Source organism: Nomascus leucogenys, chromosome 19 (assembly GCF_006542625.1).
Source record: "Nomascus leucogenys isolate Asia chromosome 19, Asia_NLE_v1, whole genome shotgun sequence".
NCBI lineage: Eukaryota > Metazoa > Chordata > Mammalia > Primates > Hylobatidae > Nomascus > Nomascus leucogenys.
In genome coordinates, this window is record NC_044399.1 from 42,826,251 (window position 1) to 42,850,832 (window position 24,582).

Consider the following 24,582-nt stretch of genomic DNA (forward strand, 5'->3'; position numbering starts at 1 on the left):
AGGATATGGCAGAACAATGCGGGGCACGCAGTTATTTTAGTCATCTAATATGTCAGCATTCAAGAATCTGAACCGATTGTTTAAAAAAAATCTTGTACTTTGTTTCTTTTGTTGCTCATTTCCAACTTTGTCATCTGTCAGAATGCAAAAAAAAATTATCCTTCTATAACCATTGACAGGATAACACAAAAGCTGTCTCCAGGTCGATATTTTGCAGCAATATTTTTAACATATGAACAGTAGTTTTTATAATTTCACCTTGGTGCTCAACCATTTATTATCGTATCAGAAGCATGTCAGTAATTCCTTTCTAAATGTCTGCTTCTTTTAGCGCGGAGACCCACATCAAGGGCTTCACACTGAACGATGCTGCCAACAGCCGCCTCATCATAACGCAAGTTAGGCGGGATTATTTGAAAGGTATGTCACAATGCTTGACCTTTACGTCACATTAATGCCTCTGCAGATTTTTCTTGTAACGCCCTTCGAATACTTGGATAAAGGAGTCCATTTAGCAAATTACCTGCTTATCAAGAGCCTTTTGTGGTAGCTGAGAGACGTAAATTACTGTACATGCATTTATAATACAGCTTGAATATGAATGTACTTGTCATTTGACCACTTAGTCCAGTTTCCATTCCATTTAACACAAGATGGGTTTTCTTAAGATGAATCACAGCTCTTCAGACATGCAAAATTTGTGTTCCAGAATGAGAGAAAGTACAGGCTTTCAAGTGCGTTAAAATTCACAGCACAAGTCATTTTGCTTTGGAAATTAACATACTTTAGAGCATCTGAAACAATTTCCAGCAGTTGTTTCTTGCATATTGTGTTGGTTGTGTGTGAGATAGCAAATGAGTTAAATTGAGTGTTAAATGTGTGGGATTGTGCACCAAATGATTATAATATTGATTTTTAAAACTTAATCTAATACTTTTTTAATAGTTCATAATACCAACAGCAATAAAATACAGTGTTTGTTTAAAGTTTAGAGTTTTCAAATTAATGTTAAGAGAATGACACCTGAAAGATGTGGACATGACTTTGGGGAGGATTGGGATTGGGGTGGGGGCCATTGGTTTTGATAGAGGCTGTTTATGAGTTTTCAAGGGGATGAATTGGGATGTGGAGGTCTTAGGAATGATCTCCCAAAGGGGACTGTGATGAATCTCTTAAAATTAGGTAAGTAGCTTTCCACTTTAAATTTACATTTGAATTTGAGTGAATACAGTGATACTGCAGTTTTGCCAATACAACAAAACTCAGGAGATCTTCAAGAAAGGTTGAAAAAGCTCTGGAAATGTAACCTCATTGCTTCCTCTCTCTGTAATAATGGTATTATTCCTCATTGCATGTTTTGGTTTTGTTTTGGGTTTTTTTTTTTTTTTTTTTTTTGAGATAGGGTCTCATTCTGTCGCCCAGGCTAGAGTACAGTGGTGGGATCGCGGCTCACTGCAACCTCCGCCTCCTGGGTTCAAGCGATTCTTCCACCTCAGCCTCCTGAGTAGCTGGGATTACAGGCGCCCGCCACCACGCCCAGCTAATTTTTGTATTTTCAGTAGAGACGGGGTTTCACCATGTTGGCCAGGCTGGTCTCGAACTCCCGACCTCAAATGATTCTCCCACCTCGGCCTCCCAAAGTGCTGGGATTATAGGCATGAGCCACCACGCCCGGCCTGCATGTTTATAACATAAGTTCACATCCTTGAGAGGAAGTTGTTTAGTTGTGCAGCTTTAATGTTGCTAATAATACCTAAATGTACTGGTCTTTAGCTGTCTTCCTAATTGATTAATACTGAATATGTAAGTGAATAGAAAACACTTTTTGTGCCCAGACTTTTTTGGCTAGGCGCAATGGCTCACACCTATAATCCCAGCACTTTGGGAGGCTGTGGCAAGAGGATTGCTTGAGTCCAGGAGTTCAAGACCAGCCTGGGCAGTGTAGCAAGACCTGGTCTCTACAAAAAATTTTTAAATAGTCAGGCATGGTAGTGTGCACCTGTAGTTCTAGCTACTCAGGAGGCAGAGGTGGGAGAATCGCTTAAGCCTAAGAGGTTGAGGCTGCCATGAGCCATGATGGTGCCACTGCACTCAGCTTGGGCAAGAACAAAACCCTTCCCCCTGGCCCCCCCAAAAAAGACTTTATGTCCTGTTAGTATTTTATGTAATAAAATGATAAAACAATTTTAAAACAATGAAAAGTTAAACCTGCTCGCCATATAAATAAGCTCATTGTCATAAATAGCTTTTGTTTCTGTAGACATGGAGATAAGAACAAAACACTTTTCTAATTTCAGGGGGTTCATTTTTCAGCTGAACCTGACCCAGATTTCTTCAGCTTGATTGGTACCCTTTATTTTTATGTTAGGTGCCCTGTGTAAGCTACAGGAAAAGACATGGTATAATTTCTCATCTACTCTTCTGAGCTGTTCAGCTCAATTGGAGGTTGCCTCAGAGCAGCAGTCTTGAGCGCACTGTTCCTGCACTACCTCCTCCACCCCACCCCCCTTCCTGAGCATATCACCACAAACCTGTTGTTAGAGTAAAATGATCATCAGTGAGGACAGGAGTAGTGTTTGCACTATTCCCATCTTCTTCTTTTGCTCCATGGCTGATGAGAGCTCTTGATTTTTAAAAATCCCGTTCCATTCTTCTGCCTTTCTTTTAGGTTTCCTTTTCTCAACCCCATCTAAAGCAGGAAGAAAAAATAAAGCCGATTAAATTTTACTGTTGGTGAATATTAGTAGCTGATACGTGGCACTTGTACAGTGTAATTAGTATCACTAGTGAGTAATTGAGTAAATGTTGGAATTAGGTGACAGTGGGAAAGGACCTGGGGGGAGGGATGTGGATGGGCAACATTTTTGGTGTCCCTGAAGTCATTAACTGTACAGAAGGCAAGCCTTATATGAGAATAGGATTTAGGTCATAAGGTCCTGTGCTGTCTTTGGACAGATGTGAAATTGTCTGTTCTCCCCACCCTTCTGCTCTCTCGTGCACACACGCACTCATAGACGGATGCTCTGGGATCATTGGAATCTTCAAGTCTTGTCTGAAAATATGACTTTACCTTGGGCAAACTAATCTCTGTGCCCAGGTGTCTCATCTGTAAAATTGGTACTTGTCTCAGAAGGGTAGTTGTGAGAGTAGCTGTTTAAACTGCCGTGCCTGGTATGTAGTAAATGCTCAATAAGTTTGAGTTACTGTCGTCACCATCATTAATCTTATTTTTGTTATTATTGTTTTGATGTACTGTGGGAAGATCCTCCCTAGCCAACAATATTCTTGGTTAATAAGACTATTATTATAATTATCTGTGTATGACCACCCGTTAGCAAAATTTTATCAAGCTTATTGTATTTTTAAATTGCATAAAAACATTTTTTGTTTCCTATATGTGCATGTGTATTTTTAAATTTTTATTGATTATGCTTTTTAAACTTTTTCTTTTTTCTCATTTGAGAATAAGTGGTTTAAGATCATAGATTTCAAATAATCATAAATTGTTTATTCATTAATGAACACTAAATTCATCGTGTCTTTCCACTGTATTTTTAGTACACTTCAATTAATACGCTTTCCCCATTTTTCTGTAAAACTAAGTTGTTCTTATTTGGAAAGCTGTTTGGAGAGTCTTAGTTTTGTCTAAGTTACATTGCTTTAGTTGCTATAAAGCTATAAGTTTTCTTCGATAATGGTAGGGGTGATTGTTAGGCCACTCCTCAGTCTACCACTTTATTTCATACCACGATTTTGCTACAATTTTATGAGTCAGTTAGCTAGAAGGCTATTCCGTAGTTATTTATAATCAAGTACTCGAAAGTGTGATACTTCAAAAAAACATACAAACAGAACTCCATTGATCATACAGATGCTCAGCTTACCGATGGGGCTAAGTCCGGATAAAGTCGAAAATGCATTAACTACCCCATAAACCCATCGTAAGTCAGGGACTGTCTGTATTCATGCAAATCAATAGGCTTTATTTATTTATTTTTTAATTTAGTGCAAGAAAATAATCACAAGGCATCTAATCATAAAATAAATTTGTTGGTGTGAAAGTTGAATGTTTCAGTTTGGAACATTGATCCTAGAGGGAAATAGTGTTTTTGAGAAAGAACTGTTGGGATATTAAGTTTTGATGATCATTTAATCTTTGAGTTAATAAAATGTGGACAAGTATGAACATGGATAGAAGTCACACATTTTTGGAAACTCTTAATTTTTAGAAAATCTTTCTTATTTATATTCATTTGAACTCAGCAACTTTAGTCACTAAATGTTATCCCTAAATGGAACTCATATTGTTGGTAACATTTGTATTTTCTCTGTGACTTAACGAAGAAATTCCTCAGGCCTCTAATATCTTATGTAGTCAAGTAAATAATTTTGGGGGGTATCTCATGAAATATTAATATTTTCTGTAATCTAAAATTAATTATTCATAGCTTTTTGTATATGGCCATTTGATGCTCATATTTAAAAGCTGGTTTTCAAAATGCATTAAAGTCAGCACAGGTCATATAAGAAAAGCCGTCTCCTGCTCTTGTATTTTAGAGGCTGTGACAACGCTGAAAACAGTATTGGATCAGCAGCAGACCCCTTCTAGGTTAGCAGTGACCCGCGTCATCCAGGCATTGGCCATGAAGGGTGATGTTGAAAACATAGAAGTAGTTCAGAAGATGTTAAATGGACTCGAAGACTCCATTGGACTTTCAAAAATGGTTTTCATCAATAACATTGCTTTGGCACAAATAAAGAAGTGAGTATTGCAAGCCTTCTTTTCCTTCATTGGTCACTAGAATGGGCATTGCCTCAGATACCACCTTTTAAAAACTTTTTTAGACATGTGGAAACCATATCAACTGCAGAGGAAATGCTAATGCTAGTTGCTGATTAGGGAATAATTATATGTTGAAAAATATGTTTTTTCTTTACCTTAAATCTTAGAATAAACAGCATTTACCAAATTCATAAGTCTTGCTCCACAGTTGATAACCTTTCTCATTGCTGTGTATATATGCCAGACCTCCTGTTGTCGAAAGTTTGTTCAGAAGTGAAAAATGATCTCATTTGTTTATCAGTAATATTTGACAGGGACACTAGTAGAATATTGTGAAGCAGAAGGCCCTGCAAGCTTGTTAAAAATGTGCATTTCCGTATTTATATTCCTTACCCACCCCGTGAACACCTCTCCCCCACAAAAAGGGAGGTATTTAGAGCTGATTTTCTTACTACTGTCTCTAGATTCCTTTTGAGAATTACCCCTGTAGAAATAAATAAGGACTTGATTTTTAATAAGCTCCCTAGCAAAGTACTTTATGGAATTTGATACTCTTAATGTGCATTTAGAAAAAATGTTCTTTAGTAATCTTGCATACATTTAATGGGACATGATATTAAAATATAATGTTTGTTTTTGTAGGATTTTTTTTGTTTGTTTGAGAAACAGTTGTGTTTTGTTTTGACCTTTTCAAACTATTTCTCCAGATAGAACTGCCCTTTAATAAGAAAATGTGATTGTTTTAAATTAGAAGATTGAGGAAATTACTCATCTAAGAACTGGGTGAATTTTAAAGTTTTACCGTATAAAACTGTGTTTGTAAATTTGGAGAACATATTCACTATTAAGTAATTCTTTAAAACTTATAAGAAAAATGTATTGTAACTATTTTTAGTTAGAGAATTATGTTTAATAATTTCAACACAATATTGACTGATTGGATTTAGTATGCCATATCATAACAGTAAGGTATCCATTATAGATTACCTTAACCAAAAAGATAGTCATAGAGATAATTTGTACCATAACTTGCTAAATAAGACCATGTAACTGATTTTTTTCAATGGTAAAGTGTGAAGATACTTTTTCCTGATATTTTTAGTATAAATTATTTTCCAAATGTATAATACCTGACAAAAAGAAATTGAGGCAACCATAAGTTAGAGATATGCATATATGCCTTTTGAAACATCATCAGTATCTTTAAGAATCCTGAGATGTTAAATACTATTTTTATGCAGTAGTGACCAGTTGCAGATCATAAAGCCAAAATTATAGCATTTATACAAGTTTTCATTTTATATCCAAAGAGTGGCAAAAATTAAGTTAAATATTTAAGATACAGAATTTTTTAAGTTATCTTCATTAATTCTCCTGTATATAGTTGTTTGATCTTGTCTGTACAGCATTGTTAAAACAAGGAACTATTTCAACTGCTGTGAAGCAAAATAACCGCTGTAGCACGAACCAGCTGGTGATTGTTTTTGCTACTTAAATGTGATTGGGTTTCAGTTGCCTAGTGTTTTTATTTGGTTAATTGTAAATGTATTTCATTTCTTTTCCTAAAGTATTAGCATGAGTGGATATAAAAGTAAGTTCTTATACTAAACTGCCTGCAATATTAATATAAAAGCAAATTTTTAAATAATTTATTTTGCTTTTAACAGCAATAACATAGATGTCGCAATAGAAAACATTGAAAATATGCTTACTTCAGAGAATCAAGTCATTGAACCCCAATACTTCGGCTTGGGATACTTATTCAGAAAAGTAATAGAGGAGCAGTTGGAACCAGCAGTTGAAAAGAGTAAGTTAGTTGTTTGTGCTAAAGAACACACAAGCACATTTTCTCTCTAGTGAGACTAGACCAAATTTCTTTGGTGAGTTATACCACTGTTCTAATGAGAGATTTTTCTTACCTGTCATTTTTCCAGTAAGCATCATGGCAGAGAGATTGGCCAATCAGTTTGCAATTTATAAACCTGTCACTGATTTTTTCCTTCAACTTGTGGATGCAGGCAAGGTGGATGATGCCAGAGCTCTCCTACAGGTAATGACCCTCCACTCATGGAGCAGTGGGGCTCGAGGCTTGCAAGAAGTAAATTGAGAAATTACTAGACATAGGTGTGTGGTGGAATACTGGAAATTCAGTGTGGTGTGCAGCTAGCCTGTTTAAATTCAGTGTGAATCACGGTTGCAGGACAAGGACTGGATGGTAGATTTTAGGTTACTGGTTTTAAAGATGCCAGATCAAACTAGAAATGTCCTTAGAATTGAGGTGGGGGGGCGGGGAGCGGCGGGCGGCGCGGGGGTAGGTATGGGGCAGTGAGTTTTGCTGAAATGATTAAAGACAAATGTTTCTGTGCAGATAGATAATGCAAAACAACAATTCCTTTGATTTTCTACTTTAATTTCTCAAATGCTCTAGATACTGTGCATCACCATGGCAACACAGTTTGCAAACAAAAAGTAGGAAATGTTTGCTTTTCAAGTACAGCTTCTCACTTGAATACTCAAATATTCTCAGTGCCTTATTCAAGGATTATTAAGAGTTGAATATGCTTTCTATTCACTTGTGTGTCACAGACACATTAAATGACAAATGCAGGTCTCTGTGGCCCACACTCAGTTAAATTAGCAATCTTCAGGGAAGGAGACAACTGCATTCATGCCATTTTAACAGCACTAAATATAAAGCTACGCCAAGTGCCGACAGAATGGTGGGTGATTGGAGCTGCCACTGGCAATGTACACAAACAGGCACCACCGGGGAGCCCCTTCCCAGCAGGTGGCAGTCAAACAGTCACCGTGATCCTGCCAATGGCTGTGTTTGTGTAGACTCCCTGTGTCAAATTGAGGCCTGGGACCAATTTCTGATCGTAAATAGTATTATATTCCCTTATATTTTTACCAACTGTGAAAGATCTTAAGTAGTAGATAGGGAAGGTAAAACTGTACCCATGTGCTTGACCTCCAGTTTTGATTCTTAAAGTTCATCTAGTTTGACAGTAGAATCTAAGCCATTTTTAAAAGGAATTCCTGAAAAACTGTGTCTCTGTTAACAGTTTTATAAAGGGTGAATTAGCACTGCTTCTCAGGCTCTTACTTTTGTTGCTGGAGAAGAGAAATTCCAGTTCACTGGGAATTTTCTTGTTTTGCTTGGCTTGTTTACTTTTTTTCCTTTGATTTTTTTTTTTTTTTTTTTAATTTTAAGGAAAAGGCAGTTTATGATAGGGATTTCAGGACTTTTTAAATTGTTTTATCTTGCTGTCTTCCGTGGTGGAAAAAAAAAAAAAAGGAAGATACTCATGCTTTATCTTCATATGTACATATCTAAGTACCTACTGGGGGTATAATAAGCATATACATATCTAATTATACACATGATGGTATGCAATGAGTTTTAACACATCCTTTTGATAGTTCTTTAGAAAGTGGCACTTGGTACTTCATCTACTAGCTTGTTCTCTGCCATAATCAAGGTTTTTCTTGAAGAGCACGATTGACAGCCGCCTGGGTGGGAGGCAGCAGGGATGGCGCCTGCTCCCTCAGAAAGAACTGCGTTATCTGCAGTGACCTCACCGAAGGGCTCTTGGTGGTAGCTGAGTGTTGATGCCACAGCAGAGTCTTTTCATTTACCATCTCATCACTAGACTGGGGTTTCAGATGATAAACCCTTCACCCATCCTTTACCTGCTTGTCAAACAGTAAAAGATTATTCTTGCTGTAGCGAAGAATACTTTATTCACAGATGTCAGAAACATCAGTGCATAATGTAAATGTTCTGTGTGTCCCCAAAAAGTTCTTTTTATACCATTCGTTTTAGTATTGACAGTGTTTTAAAGCTTTGAAAGAGCAGTGTTCTTTTAGAAACTTAAAAGAATGACATCTGTGATGAGTGTAAACTAAAATATTGTCTTGCCATATTTGATTTACTATAGCATCTAAGATTGGATAGACACTTGATTTATCTGGTCTGTCACGTAAACTTTTTTTGAGTTTAACTTTGGTCTCTTTCTCAAGCGCTGGCTGTCTGTTGCAATGAAAGCCTTTTATAAAATAGAGAGATTGAAATCAGTCCTTTTGTATGCATAAGTGTAGGTAATTATACTTTAAAGAGAACTTGCTTTGTACATTTTAATTTTTATAAAGAAACGAGCAGTTATCTCCCTGACACCTTATTAAATGTATAATTAACCTTATGATCCCTAGCTCACTTGTGAATGCTTGGCAGTATAATTGGAGAGGAATAGTGTTTCTTTTTTTCCTCTTTCTTTGCAGTCCTAAACCTTATTCTGTGGTTGTTGAAGCATTAGTTTAATTTTTCCCTTTTCTTTTTAAACAAACTTTATACTTGCAATGCCAAGGACAGCATTCACCAAAGCTTGGCATAGCTTGCACTTGTTTTCTTTTTTCTTGCCTTAAAAAATAATAGTCGACTATTAGGCCTTCCTATTGGTAATAATACACTACTGTATTATTGTGAACTTTCTTAATTGGAAATATTCAGTTTGATCCGCTTGTTTATCAGAAACCTTCACTTACTGAATGTTTTAATTTTTAGAGATGTGGTGCAATTGCTGAACAAACCCCGATTTTGTTGTTGTTCCTCCTTAGGATTTCTGGGAAACAAGGAAAGGTACTGTGCTTTACTTGCTAACAGATCAATGATACTATACGTGCCTTGCTCAGAAGTATTGAATTTAACATAAAAGCCTGTTGGTTCAGGACCTTATTTGAGAAAATACTATAGAGATTCAAGACTTTGCTTGTCTCTACTTACTTACTTTTATAGGATGTTGATAGAGTCAGTTTTGTCGTCTTTTTTTTAGCTGTACTGGAAATGTAAAACAAATTCATGTAGGAATTTTCCACTTACACAGTTATGCATTGAGAGCCCCAAGAAAAGGCCCTTAAAAATGCAAGATTAGTCCGGGCATGGTGGCTCACACCTGTAATCCCAGCACTTTGGGAGGTCGAGGCGGGTGGATCACTTGAGGTCAGGAGTTTGAGAGTTTGAGACCAGCCTGGCCAGCATGGCGAAACCTTGTCTTTACTAAAAAAAACACACACACACACACACACACACACACACACACACACACACAAAGGAAGATTAAAATTATGTTGCTTAGGTCACCTTGGGACATTTAGCAATGCAAAAGCACTGCCAAGGGAAATGTACACTCCAGAGTGTCTCCCAGCACGTGGCTACTTTTGAGCATTTATCAGGTATAAACCATCAGGTAAATGAGCCACTTGGCTTTCAAATTGATATGGAGCCACAAATTAATTCTAATTCGTACAGTTACTTTATTTACACTGTAAAAGGGGTGGGTGGGTGTGTAATAGAACCAAGTCCTTTTGAAAAAATTTTTATTATTTAAAAAAATTTCTGTGGGTACATAGTAGGTATATCACATTCTACATTGATGTTTAACAGTAAGTATAAAATTAAATTTCTCTTAGATCTGATTTTACCTCTTGTATACCAGAAACTACATTCTTAGTTTATTTGGGTTCTTTATGAAGTTTCAAACCACATGCCAACTGTGATGCTTGTTTTATTTGAAACATTTAGGCTGTGTCCAGTTTGGGAGGTCTACGTTTTCCTTAATTTCTACACACTTCCCCTAAATATACCTACACTTTTAAAAAATTTGCTTCATTGCATCTGTGACTCATGTATTTATTTACTACAAACAACTTTTGGAAAATATTTAATTGCCCTTTCCTTTCAGAGAGGCTACGTTTTTATATGTGTAATTATAAAAGTATAAGGAATCTGAAAAGCACTTGTCAGTCCACATGGGGGAGTGTGCCAAGTCCCTGTTGCCTTGTCCAGGAGATGGGACGGGAAATGCACAGTAATAGTCTGCTTAGAACATTCCACCCAGGAGAGTTTAAAATAGAAGAAGCCCTGGGAGGATGCAGGTCCAGGTGTGGATTGACTGAATAAACATGCTATAAAAAGGAGTTAGGTTTTTTTGTTTTTTTTTTTTTTTTGAGACGGAGTCTCGCTCTGTCACCCAGGCACCCAGGCACCAGTGCAATGGCGTGATCTTGGCTCACTGCAAGCTCTGCCTCCCGGGGTCACGCCATTCTCCTGCCTCAGCCTCTCCTAGTAGCTGGGACTACAGGCGCCCGCCACCACGCCCGGCTAATTTTTTGTATTTTTAGTAGAGACGGGGTTTCACCGTGGTCTCGATCTCCTGACCTCGTGATCCACCTGTCTCGGCCTCCCAAGTGCTGGGATTACAAGCATGAGCCTCCACCTGCCTCGGCCTCCCAAGTGCTGGGATTACAAGCATGAGCCACCGCGCCCGGCCTAGTAGTTAGGATTTTTAAGATGCCTGGTTTGACAGTAGAATAGTTAAGCCAGATTTTGCTCCTCTTGGTGAGATGTGAAGAGGGTATAAATGTTTATATATCCATCATGGATTTATCCAGCAACGTTGGAGTAGGGCGGGAAATACTCAGCAGATATTCATTATGGCATAGCAGTTCTGTATTCACTCGCTACAGGAAATAAAACCATAGCTGAGTCTGCATATTCCTGGAGGAAATAAGTAAAAATTTCAGTGAGATTCTGGAAATGCTCTTTTTTGTATGTCAAGTGGGTAACACTTCAGAATGTTTTAACTGAATTCTTTACAATTTCATCAAACAGTTGTGGCACCTAAAGATAGGGTTATCTCTCTACCCTTGGGATCTCATAACTTCTTGGTATGGTCACCACTTGACAAAAGAAGCAGTGTTTATCATATTCTAGAAAAATATTCATAGAAATGTAAGTGGAATTGCATTAACCTGTGAAAAATGCTGGTTTGTTTTAGCTGTAGATTGAGTCAATATCACATGCTAATATACAAGGGACAATAGTGCATTAAATTGAATAGGGAGTTCTGTTATAATTGTGAAAATTTTTAATATAGTGTTGATTCGTCAGTGTTCTGTTTCACTGTTAATTTGATGTTTTGGTAATATTACCTTTATTTAATTTCCCAGGCATCAACTGTGAAATCTATGTTAGAATTGATTCCTGAATTAAATGAAAAGGAAGAAGCATATAATTCCCTCATGAAAAGCTATGGTAATATAAGTTTAATTTGACTATATTATTTGATTATTTAAATGGCTTTATTATTTAAGTGACTATATTATGTAAATGACTTGTAGTATAGTCAACTAAGTCTTAGTCTTCAGCTCAAAGGCAGTAATCCTAAATATCAGATAATTATGATATAAATAACTCAGTTCTGGAATATGTTTTTAAACTATATTAAGAAAAATATGAAATTATACATATAACTTTAACATTAAAAAGTATCACTGAACATCTTCTGAGCAGTCCAGGTATATTGAGTAGAATCCCAGGCTCCTGAGAAGACCTGGAAATCCTCTTGGACTTATATATCAGAAACCAGTTCAGTCTCCCCAAGGGCCTGCCACCTGAAACAAGTACACATTTGAGACTCACTTAACCGGCCTTCTTGCTCCTTCAGTACCCTCTCTGCTTGCCTCCTACTCCTTTGAAATGACAGACCCTTGATCAAAAAGTAGCCCAAGGTTTTTATGTCCCTTTTCAAATTCTGGTCTTTTAACCAGTTTGTTCCCTGATTGCCAGACCATCACATATGAAAGGAAACTTGTCTAAAGTTTCCTCAGTCATCAGAATAAATGTTAGCATTTCTCACTCATGATCACCTCTCCATCTGTTGCCCACTGATTTGCTCACTGGAGGCATGGGGTAAATAAAGAATTACTTCATTGATTTTATCTATGGGAGGACAACAGACTCAATCAGAATTAGTAGGTCAGTTCTCTTTTTCCATCCTTATAAGGAGAAGATTCTGTATTTCAAAATGGGGCTAATAGTCATAAAATTTATCAAATTTACAGTAACTAAACACAGGCATACCTGGAAGATACGGTTCCAGACCACCACAATAAAGCAAATCTAATGAACAAAGTTACATGAATTTTTTGGTTTCCCAGTGCATATAAAAGTTACGTTTGCCCCATAGTGTAGTGTATTAAGTGTGCAATAGCGTTATGTTTTTTAAAAGTACATACCTTAATTTTAAAATACTTTATTGCTAAAAATAGTTAACAATCATCTGAGCCTTCAGTGAGTCGGAATCTTGCCAGTAGAAGGTCTTGCCTCAATGTTGATGGCTGCTGAATGATCAAGGTGATGATTAAGGTGTCTTAAAGTAAGACAACAATAAAGTTTGCCACATCAGCTGACTTTTCCTTTCACGAAAGATTTCTCTGTAGTATGCGATTTTGTCTGTTAGCATTTTATCCGCAATTGAACGTCTTTTCAAAATTGGAGTCAATATTCTCAAACCATACCATTGCTTTATTAACTAAATTTATGTCATATTCTAAATCCTTTGTTGTCATCTCAACAGTGTTCACAGCATGTTTACCAAGAGTAGATTCCTTCTCAAGAAACCACTTTCTTTGGTCATCCATAGGAAACAGCTTCTCATCATGTTAAGTTTGACCATGAGATTGCAGCAATTCAGTCACATCTTCAGGCTCCACTTCTCCTTCTAGTTGTCTTGCTATTTCCACCACATCTGCAGCGATTTCCTCCACAGAAATCTTGAGACCCTCAAAGGGGTTCATCCATGAGGGTTGGAATCAGCTTCTCCCAAACTCTTGTTAATGTTGATATTTTGACCTCCTGTCAATTAGAAATGTTCTTAATGGCATCTAGAATGGTGAACCCTCCCAGAAGGTTTTCAGTTTACTTTGCCCAGATCCATCAGAAGAATCACTGTGTGGGCTATAGCCTTATGAAACATGTCTGATTTTTTTTTTAATTTTATTTTTAAAACATGGAATGCTTTACACATTTGCGTGTCATCTTTGTGCAGGGGCCATGCTAATCTTCTCTGTATCATTTCAATTTTAGTATATGTGTTGCCAAAGTGAGCCCAAAATGTGTAAGACTTGAAAGTCAAGATTACTCCTTGATCTATGGGCTGCAGAATGGATGTTATAGTAGGGCACCTGAGAACAACATTAATCTCCCTGTATATCTCCTTCAGAGCTCTTGGGTGACCAGGTGCATTATCACTGAGCAGTAATATTTTGGAAGGAATCTTTTTTTTCCTGAGCAGTAGGTCTCTACAGCAGGCTTTAAATACTCAGTAAACCATGTATAAACATCCGCGCTGTCCTCCGGGCTTTGTTGTTCCATTTATAGAACACAGGCAGAATAAATTTAGCATAATTCTTAAGAGCCCTAGGATTTGGGAATGGTAAGTGAGCTTTGGCTTCAACTTAAAGTCACCAGCTGCATTAGCCATTGAAAATAGAGTCAGCCTGTCCTTCGAAGCTTTGAAACCGGGCATTGGCTTTTCCTCTCTAGCTATGAAAGTCTTAGATGACATCTTCTAATATAAGACTGTTTTATCTACATTGAGTATCTGTCGTTTAGTGTAGCCGCCTTCATCAGTGGTCTTAGCTAGATTTTCTGGATAACCTGCTGTAGCTTCTGCATCAGCATTTGCTGCTTCACCTTGGACTTTCCTGTCATGGAGATGGCTTCTTTCCTTAAACCTCATGAACCAGCCTCTGCTAGTATTAGGGCCTTGCACTGGATTAGGCTTTGGCTTTTAAGGGAATGTTGTGGCTGGTTTGATCTTCTATTTGGACCAATAAAACTTTCTCCATGTCACTAGTAAGGCTGTGTCAGTTTCTTATCATTTGTGTGTTCAGTGAAGTAGCACTTTTAATTTCCTTCAAGGACTTTTCCTTTGCATTCACAACTGGCTGTTCCACGCAAGAAGCCTAGCTTTCAGCCTATCTCGGCTTTTGACATGCCTTCCTCACTAAGCTAAGCTTAACCATTTATCGCTTCTGATTTAAATGAGAGATGTATGACTCTTTCTTTCACTTGAACACTTAGAGGCTATAATAGGGTTTTTAATTGGCCTAATTTCAATATTGTGTCTCAGAGAATAGGGAGGCCTGAGTAGAGGAAGACGGGAGAATTACTAGTCAAGCATCGCAGTCAGAACACATTTCTCAAGTTTGCCGTCTTCCATGTGTATGGTTCGTAGCATCCCCCGGTTACAATAGTAACATCAAAGATCACTGGTCACAGATCACCATAACAGATATAACAATAATGAAAAAGGTTGAAATATTCCAAGAATTACCAGAATGTGACACAGAGACACAAAGTAAGCACATACTGTTGGAAAAATGGCATTGATAGACTTGCTCAAGGCAGGGTTACCATAAACCTTAAATTTGTAAATCACACAACATCTGTAAAGTGCATTAAAGCCAAGGTATGCCTGTAATGTGAAATAGTGTCAAGTGCATAAATCTATATGTGTTACTACTAAATTAGGTAATCCATCTTGGGAGGAAGGTAGAAAATCAAGAAGTAAAGAAAGGCAAGATGCCAGAATTTTCGGAGCAGCTTCCTAGAAAATAGAGCTTGAGCCATTAAAGGGTTCAGCTCCTTAGGGAGGGGAATAAAGGATTTACACAAGAAGTTGACTTCATGGAAACAGCAAAGATGTGTTCCAACTCCACTAAGAGCTGATGAGTCATTCACCCTCATTCCACTTTGGGAGACTCTTTGATTACTGAACTTCTCACGTCTGTCTTAGGGGTTCCCGTGGTGCTGCTGGAGTTGCGGTTGACTATATTAGAGTCAGTGTAGGGCAGGGGTTTATTTGGTGCTTAGATGCTAACAATCTAATGCAAAATTAAAGAGTTGAATTACCAGCAGTAATTGTTAGCAGAGCCCTTACCATCTCGATGGTAAACTAAGTAATTTCCACAAATCAGCCACAAGTAGAGAGCCAGCCAAATTTGGCTCCTAATGTATTTCATCATTCACTTAAGTGAAACTAGTATAACTTGTTAATGTCTCCTTATAGGTTTTGTTTTTGTTTTTTGAGACGGTGCCTTGCTCTGTCGCCCAGGCTGGAGTGCAGTGGCACCATCTCGGCTCACTGCAAGCTCCACCTCCCGGGTTCACGCCATTGTCCTGCCTCAGCCTCCCAAGTAGCTGGGACTACAGATGCCCACCACCACGCCCAGCTAATTTTTTGTATTTTTAGTACAGACAGGGTTTCACCGTGTTAGCTGTGTGTATCATTGTAGCTAACTCCATATTTGTTTATTTTACAATAGAAAAATGAAAAGCTTTTTTGGTGTTGAGCTGATGATCTTGATGTTGATGTAGATTTCTACATAATTGACATGTCCCTCTCCACAACAGTTCCTGGATTATCTTGATTTCAAAGTGGTTTTAAGCCAAAGGGGATTGAATGGTGTATATTATAACTGAGGACTTCAGTTTGTGGTCACTTGAACTATCATAGGTCTTCAAAGTAATGTAATAACTTAAGTGAATGGTACCATTAATATTATTCTAAAGGCCTTTAAATGTAGCCATATTTGTCATTTTCTTCTCCTTCAAAGTGAGTGATGCTGAATGAGGGATGTAGAGAAGTGAGGGAGATGGTAGATTGTGAATGTGGCTTCTTACCGAAAGTAGTTAAGTGTTCATTTGCCATGGGATGGAGGGACCCAGCCGTACCTGAGTGGCTAAGTGTTTTAGTGAAAAGAGTAAGATAGGTTGTCTTTATCTCTGATTAATACATTTTTTTCTTTATGTCAGTCTCAGAGAAAGATGTCACATCTGCTAAAGCACTGTATGAACGATTGACTGCAAAGAATACAAAATTGGATGATCTGTTTCTAAAGCGTTATGCATCTTTGCTGAAGAATGCTGGAGAGCCTGTCCCTTTCATTGAACCCCCTGTGAGTATTTCTTAATTAAGGGGAAAAAATACCTCTACAGATTTATGTACGCTTCATAACAATTTGTAAGAAAATCAGTTGAAGACTTAATTACATGAGGATTAGATCTCTGTGAAGAACCCTCAGGGGATGGCTTGAGGGACTGAGCAGCGTGCCTTGGCTGCGGCAGTGGGAGAACATAGCTCTCTGGGGCCACAGTTTAAAATACAAGGTCTGTCTCAGACCTTCAGCTATAGGCATGGATTTATCATGTCCTTGGGGCAGTTCTCTCATCATTCCAACTTGAAATAGGATTTAATGGCCTGTAGTTCAACAGCCAGGCATATTTTGTCAGTGGTAATTACTTGTTCATTCATATGAGTTGGTTTTTATTTCTTCATGTAGGAAAATTTTTTTTTTTTTTTTTTTTTTTTGAGACGGAGTCTCGCTCTGTCGCCCAGGCTGGAGTGCAATGGTGTGGTCTTGGCTCACTGCAGCCTCCTCCTCCCAGGTCCAAGCGATTCTCCTGCCTCAGCCTCCCAAGTAGCTGGGATTACAGGGGCCTGCCACCATGCCTGGCACATTTTTGTATTTTTAGTAGAGATGGGGTTTCACCATGTTGGCCACGCTGGTCTTGAACTGCTGACCTCGTGATCTGCCACCTCGGCCTCCCAAAGTGCTGGGATTACAGGTGTGAGCCACTGTGCCCAGCCTGTTTTCTTTAATAAGAGAAATCACATATGCACAATTCCTTTTTGTTGTGTCATTGAACTGAGAGTCACTACACCATGTTTATTTCAAACACCTCAGCCTTCCATACCCATACCTCCATATGTGCATGTACACACATGCGTGCACATACACACGTATACACACACACACCCTACCTCCTGCTGCTAGATTTAACTCTGAAACCCGAGGCCCTTGAACTTGTGATTTCATGAAACAAGGAAGGAGTACTGAAGCTTGAGGGGCAGCATCTTCCATGGGCCCAGCAGTCTTAGCTACCAGTTGGTAGTGTTTTACGATTTTTTAAGTTTTGTACCATCACCTCTTGCTGGTATCTCTAACTTCCCTCTTTTTTTCTCCTTAACAGGAAAGCTTTGAATTTTATGCACAGAAGCTAAGAAAATTGAGGGAAAACTCTTCCTGAAATAAGCAGGCGATACTTTGTTTTGTATATATTTGTGATTCTGTGTCTACATGTTATTTTGAAGTATATTTGAGGGAAAAATAAATGAAAATTTTCTTTATGTACTTTATGTGTGATACATGTTCAAAGTCTTACTGACCATAACTCTGTGCACTTGCTTATTGGACATTTTTGGAGTTTTTTTCTCTGGCAAAAATTGATAGCGTTTTCTTCAATGCTGCTGTGCGAAGCCATCCTTTTTCAGGATTCTTCCCCTAATTGGCTCTTTGGTTTCCCTGCTCTGATTCATTTATTTCATTAAAATGTTATTCCTTTATTTAAGATTCGCTTATTAGTCTGCTGTTTCTCTGAAAAATTTTAGAGCTAGGTATAGTGGTCGTGAACTTTCTAATGCATAGTATTCTGCGATACAGCAATTCCTTACATGTGTGAAGTCCTGCATAACTTTTGAATTTTGTTAAATGTTGGCACTAGGAGTCATCAGATCTAGCCTTCATCATTTTCCAGTGAGAAGCAGAGACCCAAAGGGCCTGTCACTTGTGCTTGGTCAGGAGGCTGTCTGTCATGCCTGGAGGCTCTTTGGCACACTTCCCCATCTTTCCCTTCTGCCACCATGGCTTCAAGCACCTCTATTCACAGAGTGTCTCTGAAATTGAATCTCAGTCATGACTTATCCCGAAGTAGAGCGATGTGTTTCCTGTCATTGTAGTTTCAGGATTTTGTCAGCACAAGCTCTGCCCTAGGCTTGTTACTTTATACTCATATCCTGAAAAGATGTGATTTCATTTATGAAGGGGTAAAATATTGGTTTGTATTATTGTTTGAAATAAAAGTGATCCCTATATTGAATCTCATGCCTGTTAATATCTACACTGTAAGTAGTGACTTAAAAAAAATTCTAAGATAGGTAGTCAAGAGAGTTTGCCATTATAAAAGGTGTCTTAATATGGAATATTGACCTAACTGCAGATGAGGTAATTAATTATCGAAATGTTGAAAATGTTTTGAGAACTCTCCCCATTTTGGGGTATTCCTTGTTCATTTGAATTTGGTGACTCCCGACTGTTCCAGTTTCAGTGCCAACTTGGGTCACACTGTTCACATCAGGGGAGACCTTGCCTTGGGGACGTAGGCGGGCCTCTTTCAACTTATGCTGTTGACCTTCTGTCTTGTGGAACTATCTCTCCTGCATCTGCTACCTACCCGTAGATGGTGCGAGAGGGAGGGTTGATGGCAGGAAGCTAGGAAGTAGATGTCATCATGGTATTAGCCAGGCTTTTACTTCAACTCTTTTTGTGGCGTTAGATTTAAGGAAGCAGGGGGCGTGGCCAACATTGAGTCTTGGCCCAGTGGACATAGTACGGCTTTCCCTTGAGCACTGCTCAGATGCAGGACCTGCACATGTTACAGGTTTGCCAAAGCCTTTTTTTTTTTTTTTTTTTTTTTTTGAGATAGAGTCTTGCTCTGTTGCTTAAGCCAGAGTGCAGTGGTGCAATCTCAGCTCAGTGCAACCTCCGCCTCCTGGGTTCAAGTGATTCTCGTGCCTCAGCCTTCCAAGTAGCTGGGATTACAGGCTTGCGCCACCATGCTCAGCTAATTTTTGTATAGTAAAGATGGAGTTTCACCATGTTGGCCAGGTTGGTCTCGAACTCCTGGCCTCAAGTGATCCCCCCCGCCCTCGCTTCAGCCTCCCAAAGTGCTAGGATTACAGGTGTGAGCAACCACGCCTGGCCAAGAGCCTCACTGCTGTCTTTAGTGATTGCACTGAAGCAGGCCTCATTTTTTGCAGTCATGCTAACCACAAGTTAGTCAACATTCACTAATTGACATTCATTAAAATAGGTCTCCAAGGTGAGGCATAACGTTGGGGTGTAATCGATTTCACAGTCATCTTTGGGGAAACTGAAAGTACCATCTCATTTGCATGAAGTGACTCCACACTGGCCCTGTATATGGACTCTGATAAAATGTGAGTGTAGTACAGAGGAAATAGGTAAGACCCCCTTATCTAGCCCCCTCAACAGCGGGGCGGCGGGGGTGGGGAGTGTTACAAAGGACTAGCTATTCGAATATCTTTTGTATTGGTTCCCCTATTGAATATAAATATTTAAAGTATAATAACTATACTGTAGGTGGGCTTATGAGTGTTCTAAATATCTAATAGCTAAATTGAAATAAGTAGAAATATAGAGTAAACAAAATTTAGCAGCTTTCTGTAATACATTTACACTCAAATTATAAGCCGCTAATTCTAAAAAGATGTCACTGTAAACTATTGAGAACTATAGTATTTTATATATAATTATATGTTCATGTATTTGAACCCAATATAATTTTAACTGGAATGCTTTGAGTAAAGTATACTCTATCTGTGGGCTGCTGCCTTTTTTTTTTTTTTTTTTTTTTTTTTTTCCTTTTTTAAACAGTCTCACTCTGTTGCCCGGCCTGGAGAGCAGTGGTGTGATCACGGCTCACTGCAGTCTTGACCTCCCAGGCTCAGGTGATCCTCCCACCTCAGACTCCCAAGTAACCGAGACTACAGGTGCATGCCACCACAGCCAGCTAATTTTTTGTATTATTTTGAAGAAACGGGGTTTTGTCCAGTTGCCCAGGCTGGTCTTGAGCTCCTGGGCTCAAGCAGTTTGCCCACCTGGGCCTCCCAAAATGTTGGGATTACAGGCACGAGGCCCTGCACCCAACTAGCACCTTCATTTTTATTTTATCAAATGTTTGCACAAGTGCTTTAAGCCATTTCAAGACTTCAGTCTTAGAATTATAAATTAAAACTTAGGCAGGGACCTCCGTTATGGCTAGAATTTCCTTGTTAAATGGCCTATAGGTTGTATGTAGACAACTGACAAAAGTCACTGCTTACCTGTTTTAAGGACAGGCAGATAATTTGAGACTTCTGTGGGACAAAGTTGGCAAAAATTAGAAGGTAGAGCTTGGGTGTGTGGTAAATTGACACCTAAAATGAAGGAGGTTCTATCTGTGTCAGAGCATTTTACATCCTCAGATGGCTGGGGCCCACCCACCTCATGGACAGGCCGCCTTCAGCACCTGCACCCTTTTTCCAGAATGCTGAGATCACCGTCAGTGTCTCCTCTGCCTCTTGGGCCCCTCACCCAGCATATTGTTCCCTTTCCAGGGCTTCCACGGCTGCTTGAGCAGAGCAGGTATCACACATACTATCTTCCACACAGATTCTGAACTCCACAGGGACCAGTTCTTGGTCTCCTTGCCTGTCCCCAGACCTAGCATAATCCTGTCACAGTAAATCAAGCTGTCTGTAGTCAGTTCTGTGGGTTCTAAACACTGCACCTACTACTATGGGTCAGGCAGCCCTTTTGCAATGAGAATTCACCGTGAGAAACCTAGGCTCACAGCAGTGAATTTGCCCAGAATCAACTTGGTAAGTTGCATGGCTAGGACTCTGACTAAAATCATTTACTTCCTATGAATAGGAAATGGAAGCAATCCGGTTTAAAGTTAAAGTCAAATTGGAATTGAAACTGTAAGAATATTCTAATTAAAAAAAACCCTCACATTCACGTTAATACAAGTGTTCCCAGTTTCCAGACACCTTACACTGTAAGCTTATTTTCTTCCACTTAATTGAAGATCCAGAGCCTGGCATAATCGCTGAGTTTACGAGTTCCAGTAAATTATTAAGCAAGCTTTGTATTGCAAATTGTTCTCAGGACAATTTCTTTCTCAAATCTGCAATGTGTATACTCTGCACACTTTCTCATGTCCTTGAGCATAATTTTCATTTAATATTTGTCTTTCTGATGAACCAATATTTGTAGAACTTCTATAACCGAAAGCAACATTCCTGAAGGAGGGCCGAACTAATAGCTTCAGAGAGTACAAAATCACCGTAATTTATCGCTTTGCTGTTGTACAATCATGCATGGGAGTGTTTCCATTAGAAATGTATCCTGCTTTCAGGCCCGCGGACTTTACAAAGCCCACATTATGCAGCCTTAGTACAAATAAAGAAAAGCTGCATTAGCAAATCGAAAATAGGCACTTATCTTTTTCTTTTCTGCATGGAGGGGAAAAAAAAAATCAGGTCCAGGTAAAGCAAAAGTATTCAACCAGCTTCAGTCTTCCTGCCCTTGCACAGTTGTTTGGACAATGGTTGGCTGTTGAGATCTATCCTCAGAGAGTTCTCTAAAGTAGCGTCTTGTTTATTATTTATTTTTGAGACGGAGTCTCACTGTGTTGCCCAGGCTAGAGTGCAATGGTGCTATCTAGGCTCACTGCAACCTCCGCCTCCCGGGTTCTAGTGATTCTGCTGCCTCAGCCTCCTGAGTAGCTGGGACTACAGGCACTTGCCACTGTGCCTGGCTAATTTTGTATTTGGGATAGAGGTGGTGTTTCACTATGTTGCCCAGGCTGGTCTTGAACTCCTGACCTCAAGTGATCCACCCACCTTAGCCTCCCAAAGTGCTGAGATTACAGGCATGAGCCGCTGTGCCCAGCTGAAAGATTTTTAGCCTGGGTCAGTAGCGCTTATTAGCAGTTTGGGGAAACAAGAATATTTCCAATTTTAAAGAGACAATCATACAAATGATGTGAGCACTATTACATAGAAAGCAGAGAAGTGTTTTTGAGTTGGTATGTGTTTAAGAATCTCAACCCACTGCTTAAACATTGTTTTAATTATTAGCTGCTACCACCACACGTGCTGCTGTTCCTAGTGCACCGGCAGAAAATGGGCTATGCTCCATCCGCCTGCCTGCCTACCCTGCTGAAGCTGCCTCAGAAGAGCTCATGTGATAAAGACGGAGGATGTTGCTCTGTACCCAGGCCACTTTAAATCAAGAACAAATCATTATCAAGTACGAATGACAGATGACTTGAAATCTGAATTATCTAGTGCGGGCTATTTGCAAATAAGGATGTCTGTTGTCTCTTAGGTGTGAGCATTGGATATATTTTGCAAACAAGCAAAGGCCAACCAACAAAATATTTCATCACTTTCCCCACATTCCAGTCCCTTGCACACTTCCTCAGGGCCTGTTTGGTGCTCCAGACCCCAAGGCCAGTTGGGCCAAAGGAAAGTGGTTTGTATGCTGTGCTAAGCCACTATGAGGAACCCCTGTTCCCAGGTCTGTTAACACTTCGATTTGACATAGATTTAAACATTTCTGTTGCTAGCTGTTTAATTTGGGATCAAGACAAGAGTGGAAGTAGAAGAAAACAAAAGCAAATGCGAGATCTACCTCTGTAGACTGGTTTAACCCAGGGCAAGATTACATCTTATATACTATTTATAGGAACAAGAGCAGATTTTTTTTTTTAAATCAGGAAATATTTGAGCCAATATTGGTGATTATTTTCTGTTTAATTAAAATTCCCCACCAATAGCATAACTTGAAATTGGAGGGCTTAAAATGCAAATTTGAAAACCTTTACCAAGGCTCTGCAAACTACAGCCTCAGGTCAAATCTAGCAACCTGCCTGTTTTTGTAAATAATATTTTCTTAGAAGACAGCCACACCAGCTGTACATTACTATAGTCTACAGCTGCTCTCACACTGTAACAGCAGAGTTAAGTAATTGCAGCAGAGCCTATACGGCCCACAAAGTCCCAAATATTTACTATCTGACTCTTAACAGGAAAACTTTGCAAGCCATGCTTTCAATACTGACAAACAAATCTCTACCCTTTCGCAATGCAGGGCAGGGCTTGCTGAACAGCATGCATGCCTTGAGAGCCTTGGGTTTTTGTTTTTTTTTTTTTGAGACAGAGTCTCGCTCTGTCACCCAGGCTGGAGTGCAGTGGCTCAATCTCGGCTCACTGCAACCTCTGCCTCCCAGATTCAAGCGATTCTCCTGCTTCAACCTCCCAAGTAGCTAGGACTACAGGCACGTACTACCATGCCCAGCTAATGTTTGTATTTTTAGTACAGACAGGGTGTTGCCATGTTGGCCAGAATGGTCTCCATCTCCTGACCTCGTAATCTGCCCTCCTCGGCCTCCCAAAGTGCTGGGATTACAGGCGTAAGCCACCGTGCCCGGGCGAGCCTTGGTTCTTTGTTTTCCTGGCCTCACAATGCCTTGAAGAGCATTTTAAACAAAACAGACCCATGGGATCAGAATCTCTGGGCAATGGGTCCACATTGGCTTTTGTTAAAGCTCCAGCATGGGCAACCAGGGTGGAGAACCACCGCTGTAGAAAAAACACAAATAAATGGCAGCTGCTATAGTTTCTCCATCCCTCCTGCCTTTGCACTTTGCCCTTTTCCCCTTCAGCCCGGCATACAGAGCCACTGAGTTACCAAAACCCATTGTAGACCGAATGGTGAACTCACAAAGTCAGGTGATATATCTTAGTGGCTGTCAATCACTGCACATTAGAATTACCTGGGGAGTTAGGCCGGGCGCGGTGGCTCACGCCTGTAATCCCAGCACTTTGGGAGGCCGAGGCGGGCGGATCACGAGGTCAGGAGATCGAGACCATCCTGGCTAAAACAGTGAAACCCCATCTCTACTAAAAATACAAAAAAATTAGCCGGGCATGGTGGCAGGCGCCTGTAGTCCCAGCTACTTGGGAGGCTGAGGCAGGAGAATGGCGTGAACCCGGGAGGCGGAGCTTGCAGTGAGCCGAGATCGCGCCGCTGCACTCCAGCCTGGGCGACAGAGCAAGACTCCTTCTCAAAAAAAAAAAAAAAAAAAAAAAAGAATTACCTGGGGAGTTAAGGCAAGATACCAACGTCCTCTTCATCCTTCCCCCTTCTGCATTCAGGCCTAACGCCATTAGGGGACCACAGTGATAGGGAGGTGGGGGGAAGCTGTGGTGGGCCAGGGGAGGGCGAGGAAGACAGCTGCAGACTCAGGGAAAGCTGGATATGGG

General features: G+C 39.6%; 1 protein-coding gene and 1 non-coding gene across 2 annotated transcripts in view; one reads left to right on the top strand and one right to left on the bottom strand.

Annotated features, from left to right (window-relative positions):
* The window catches only part of LRPPRC (leucine rich pentatricopeptide repeat containing), a 112,466-nt gene extending 93,900 nt beyond the window's left edge, over positions 1–18,566 (top strand). Inside the window, exons 31-38 of the mRNA XM_030800405.1 lie at positions 332–420; positions 4,558–4,762; positions 6,451–6,590; positions 6,718–6,833; positions 9,348–9,422; positions 11,792–11,876; positions 16,443–16,585; positions 17,661–18,566. Of these exons, the coding sequence (XP_030656265.1) occupies positions 332–420; positions 4,558–4,762; positions 6,451–6,590; positions 6,718–6,833; positions 9,348–9,422; positions 11,792–11,876; positions 16,443–16,585; positions 17,661–17,717 (910 nt within the window). The 3' untranslated portion in view covers positions 17,718–18,566. The remainder of the gene's footprint in view (positions 1–331; positions 421–4,557; positions 4,763–6,450; positions 6,591–6,717; positions 6,834–9,347; positions 9,423–11,791; positions 11,877–16,442; positions 16,586–17,660) is intronic.
* LOC115831683 lies at positions 13,627–13,733 on the bottom strand. Its single transcript, XR_004027190.1, has one exon. It is a non-coding gene; the product is annotated as a U6 spliceosomal RNA (small nuclear RNA).
* Positions 18,567–24,582: the final 6,016 nt, after the last annotated feature.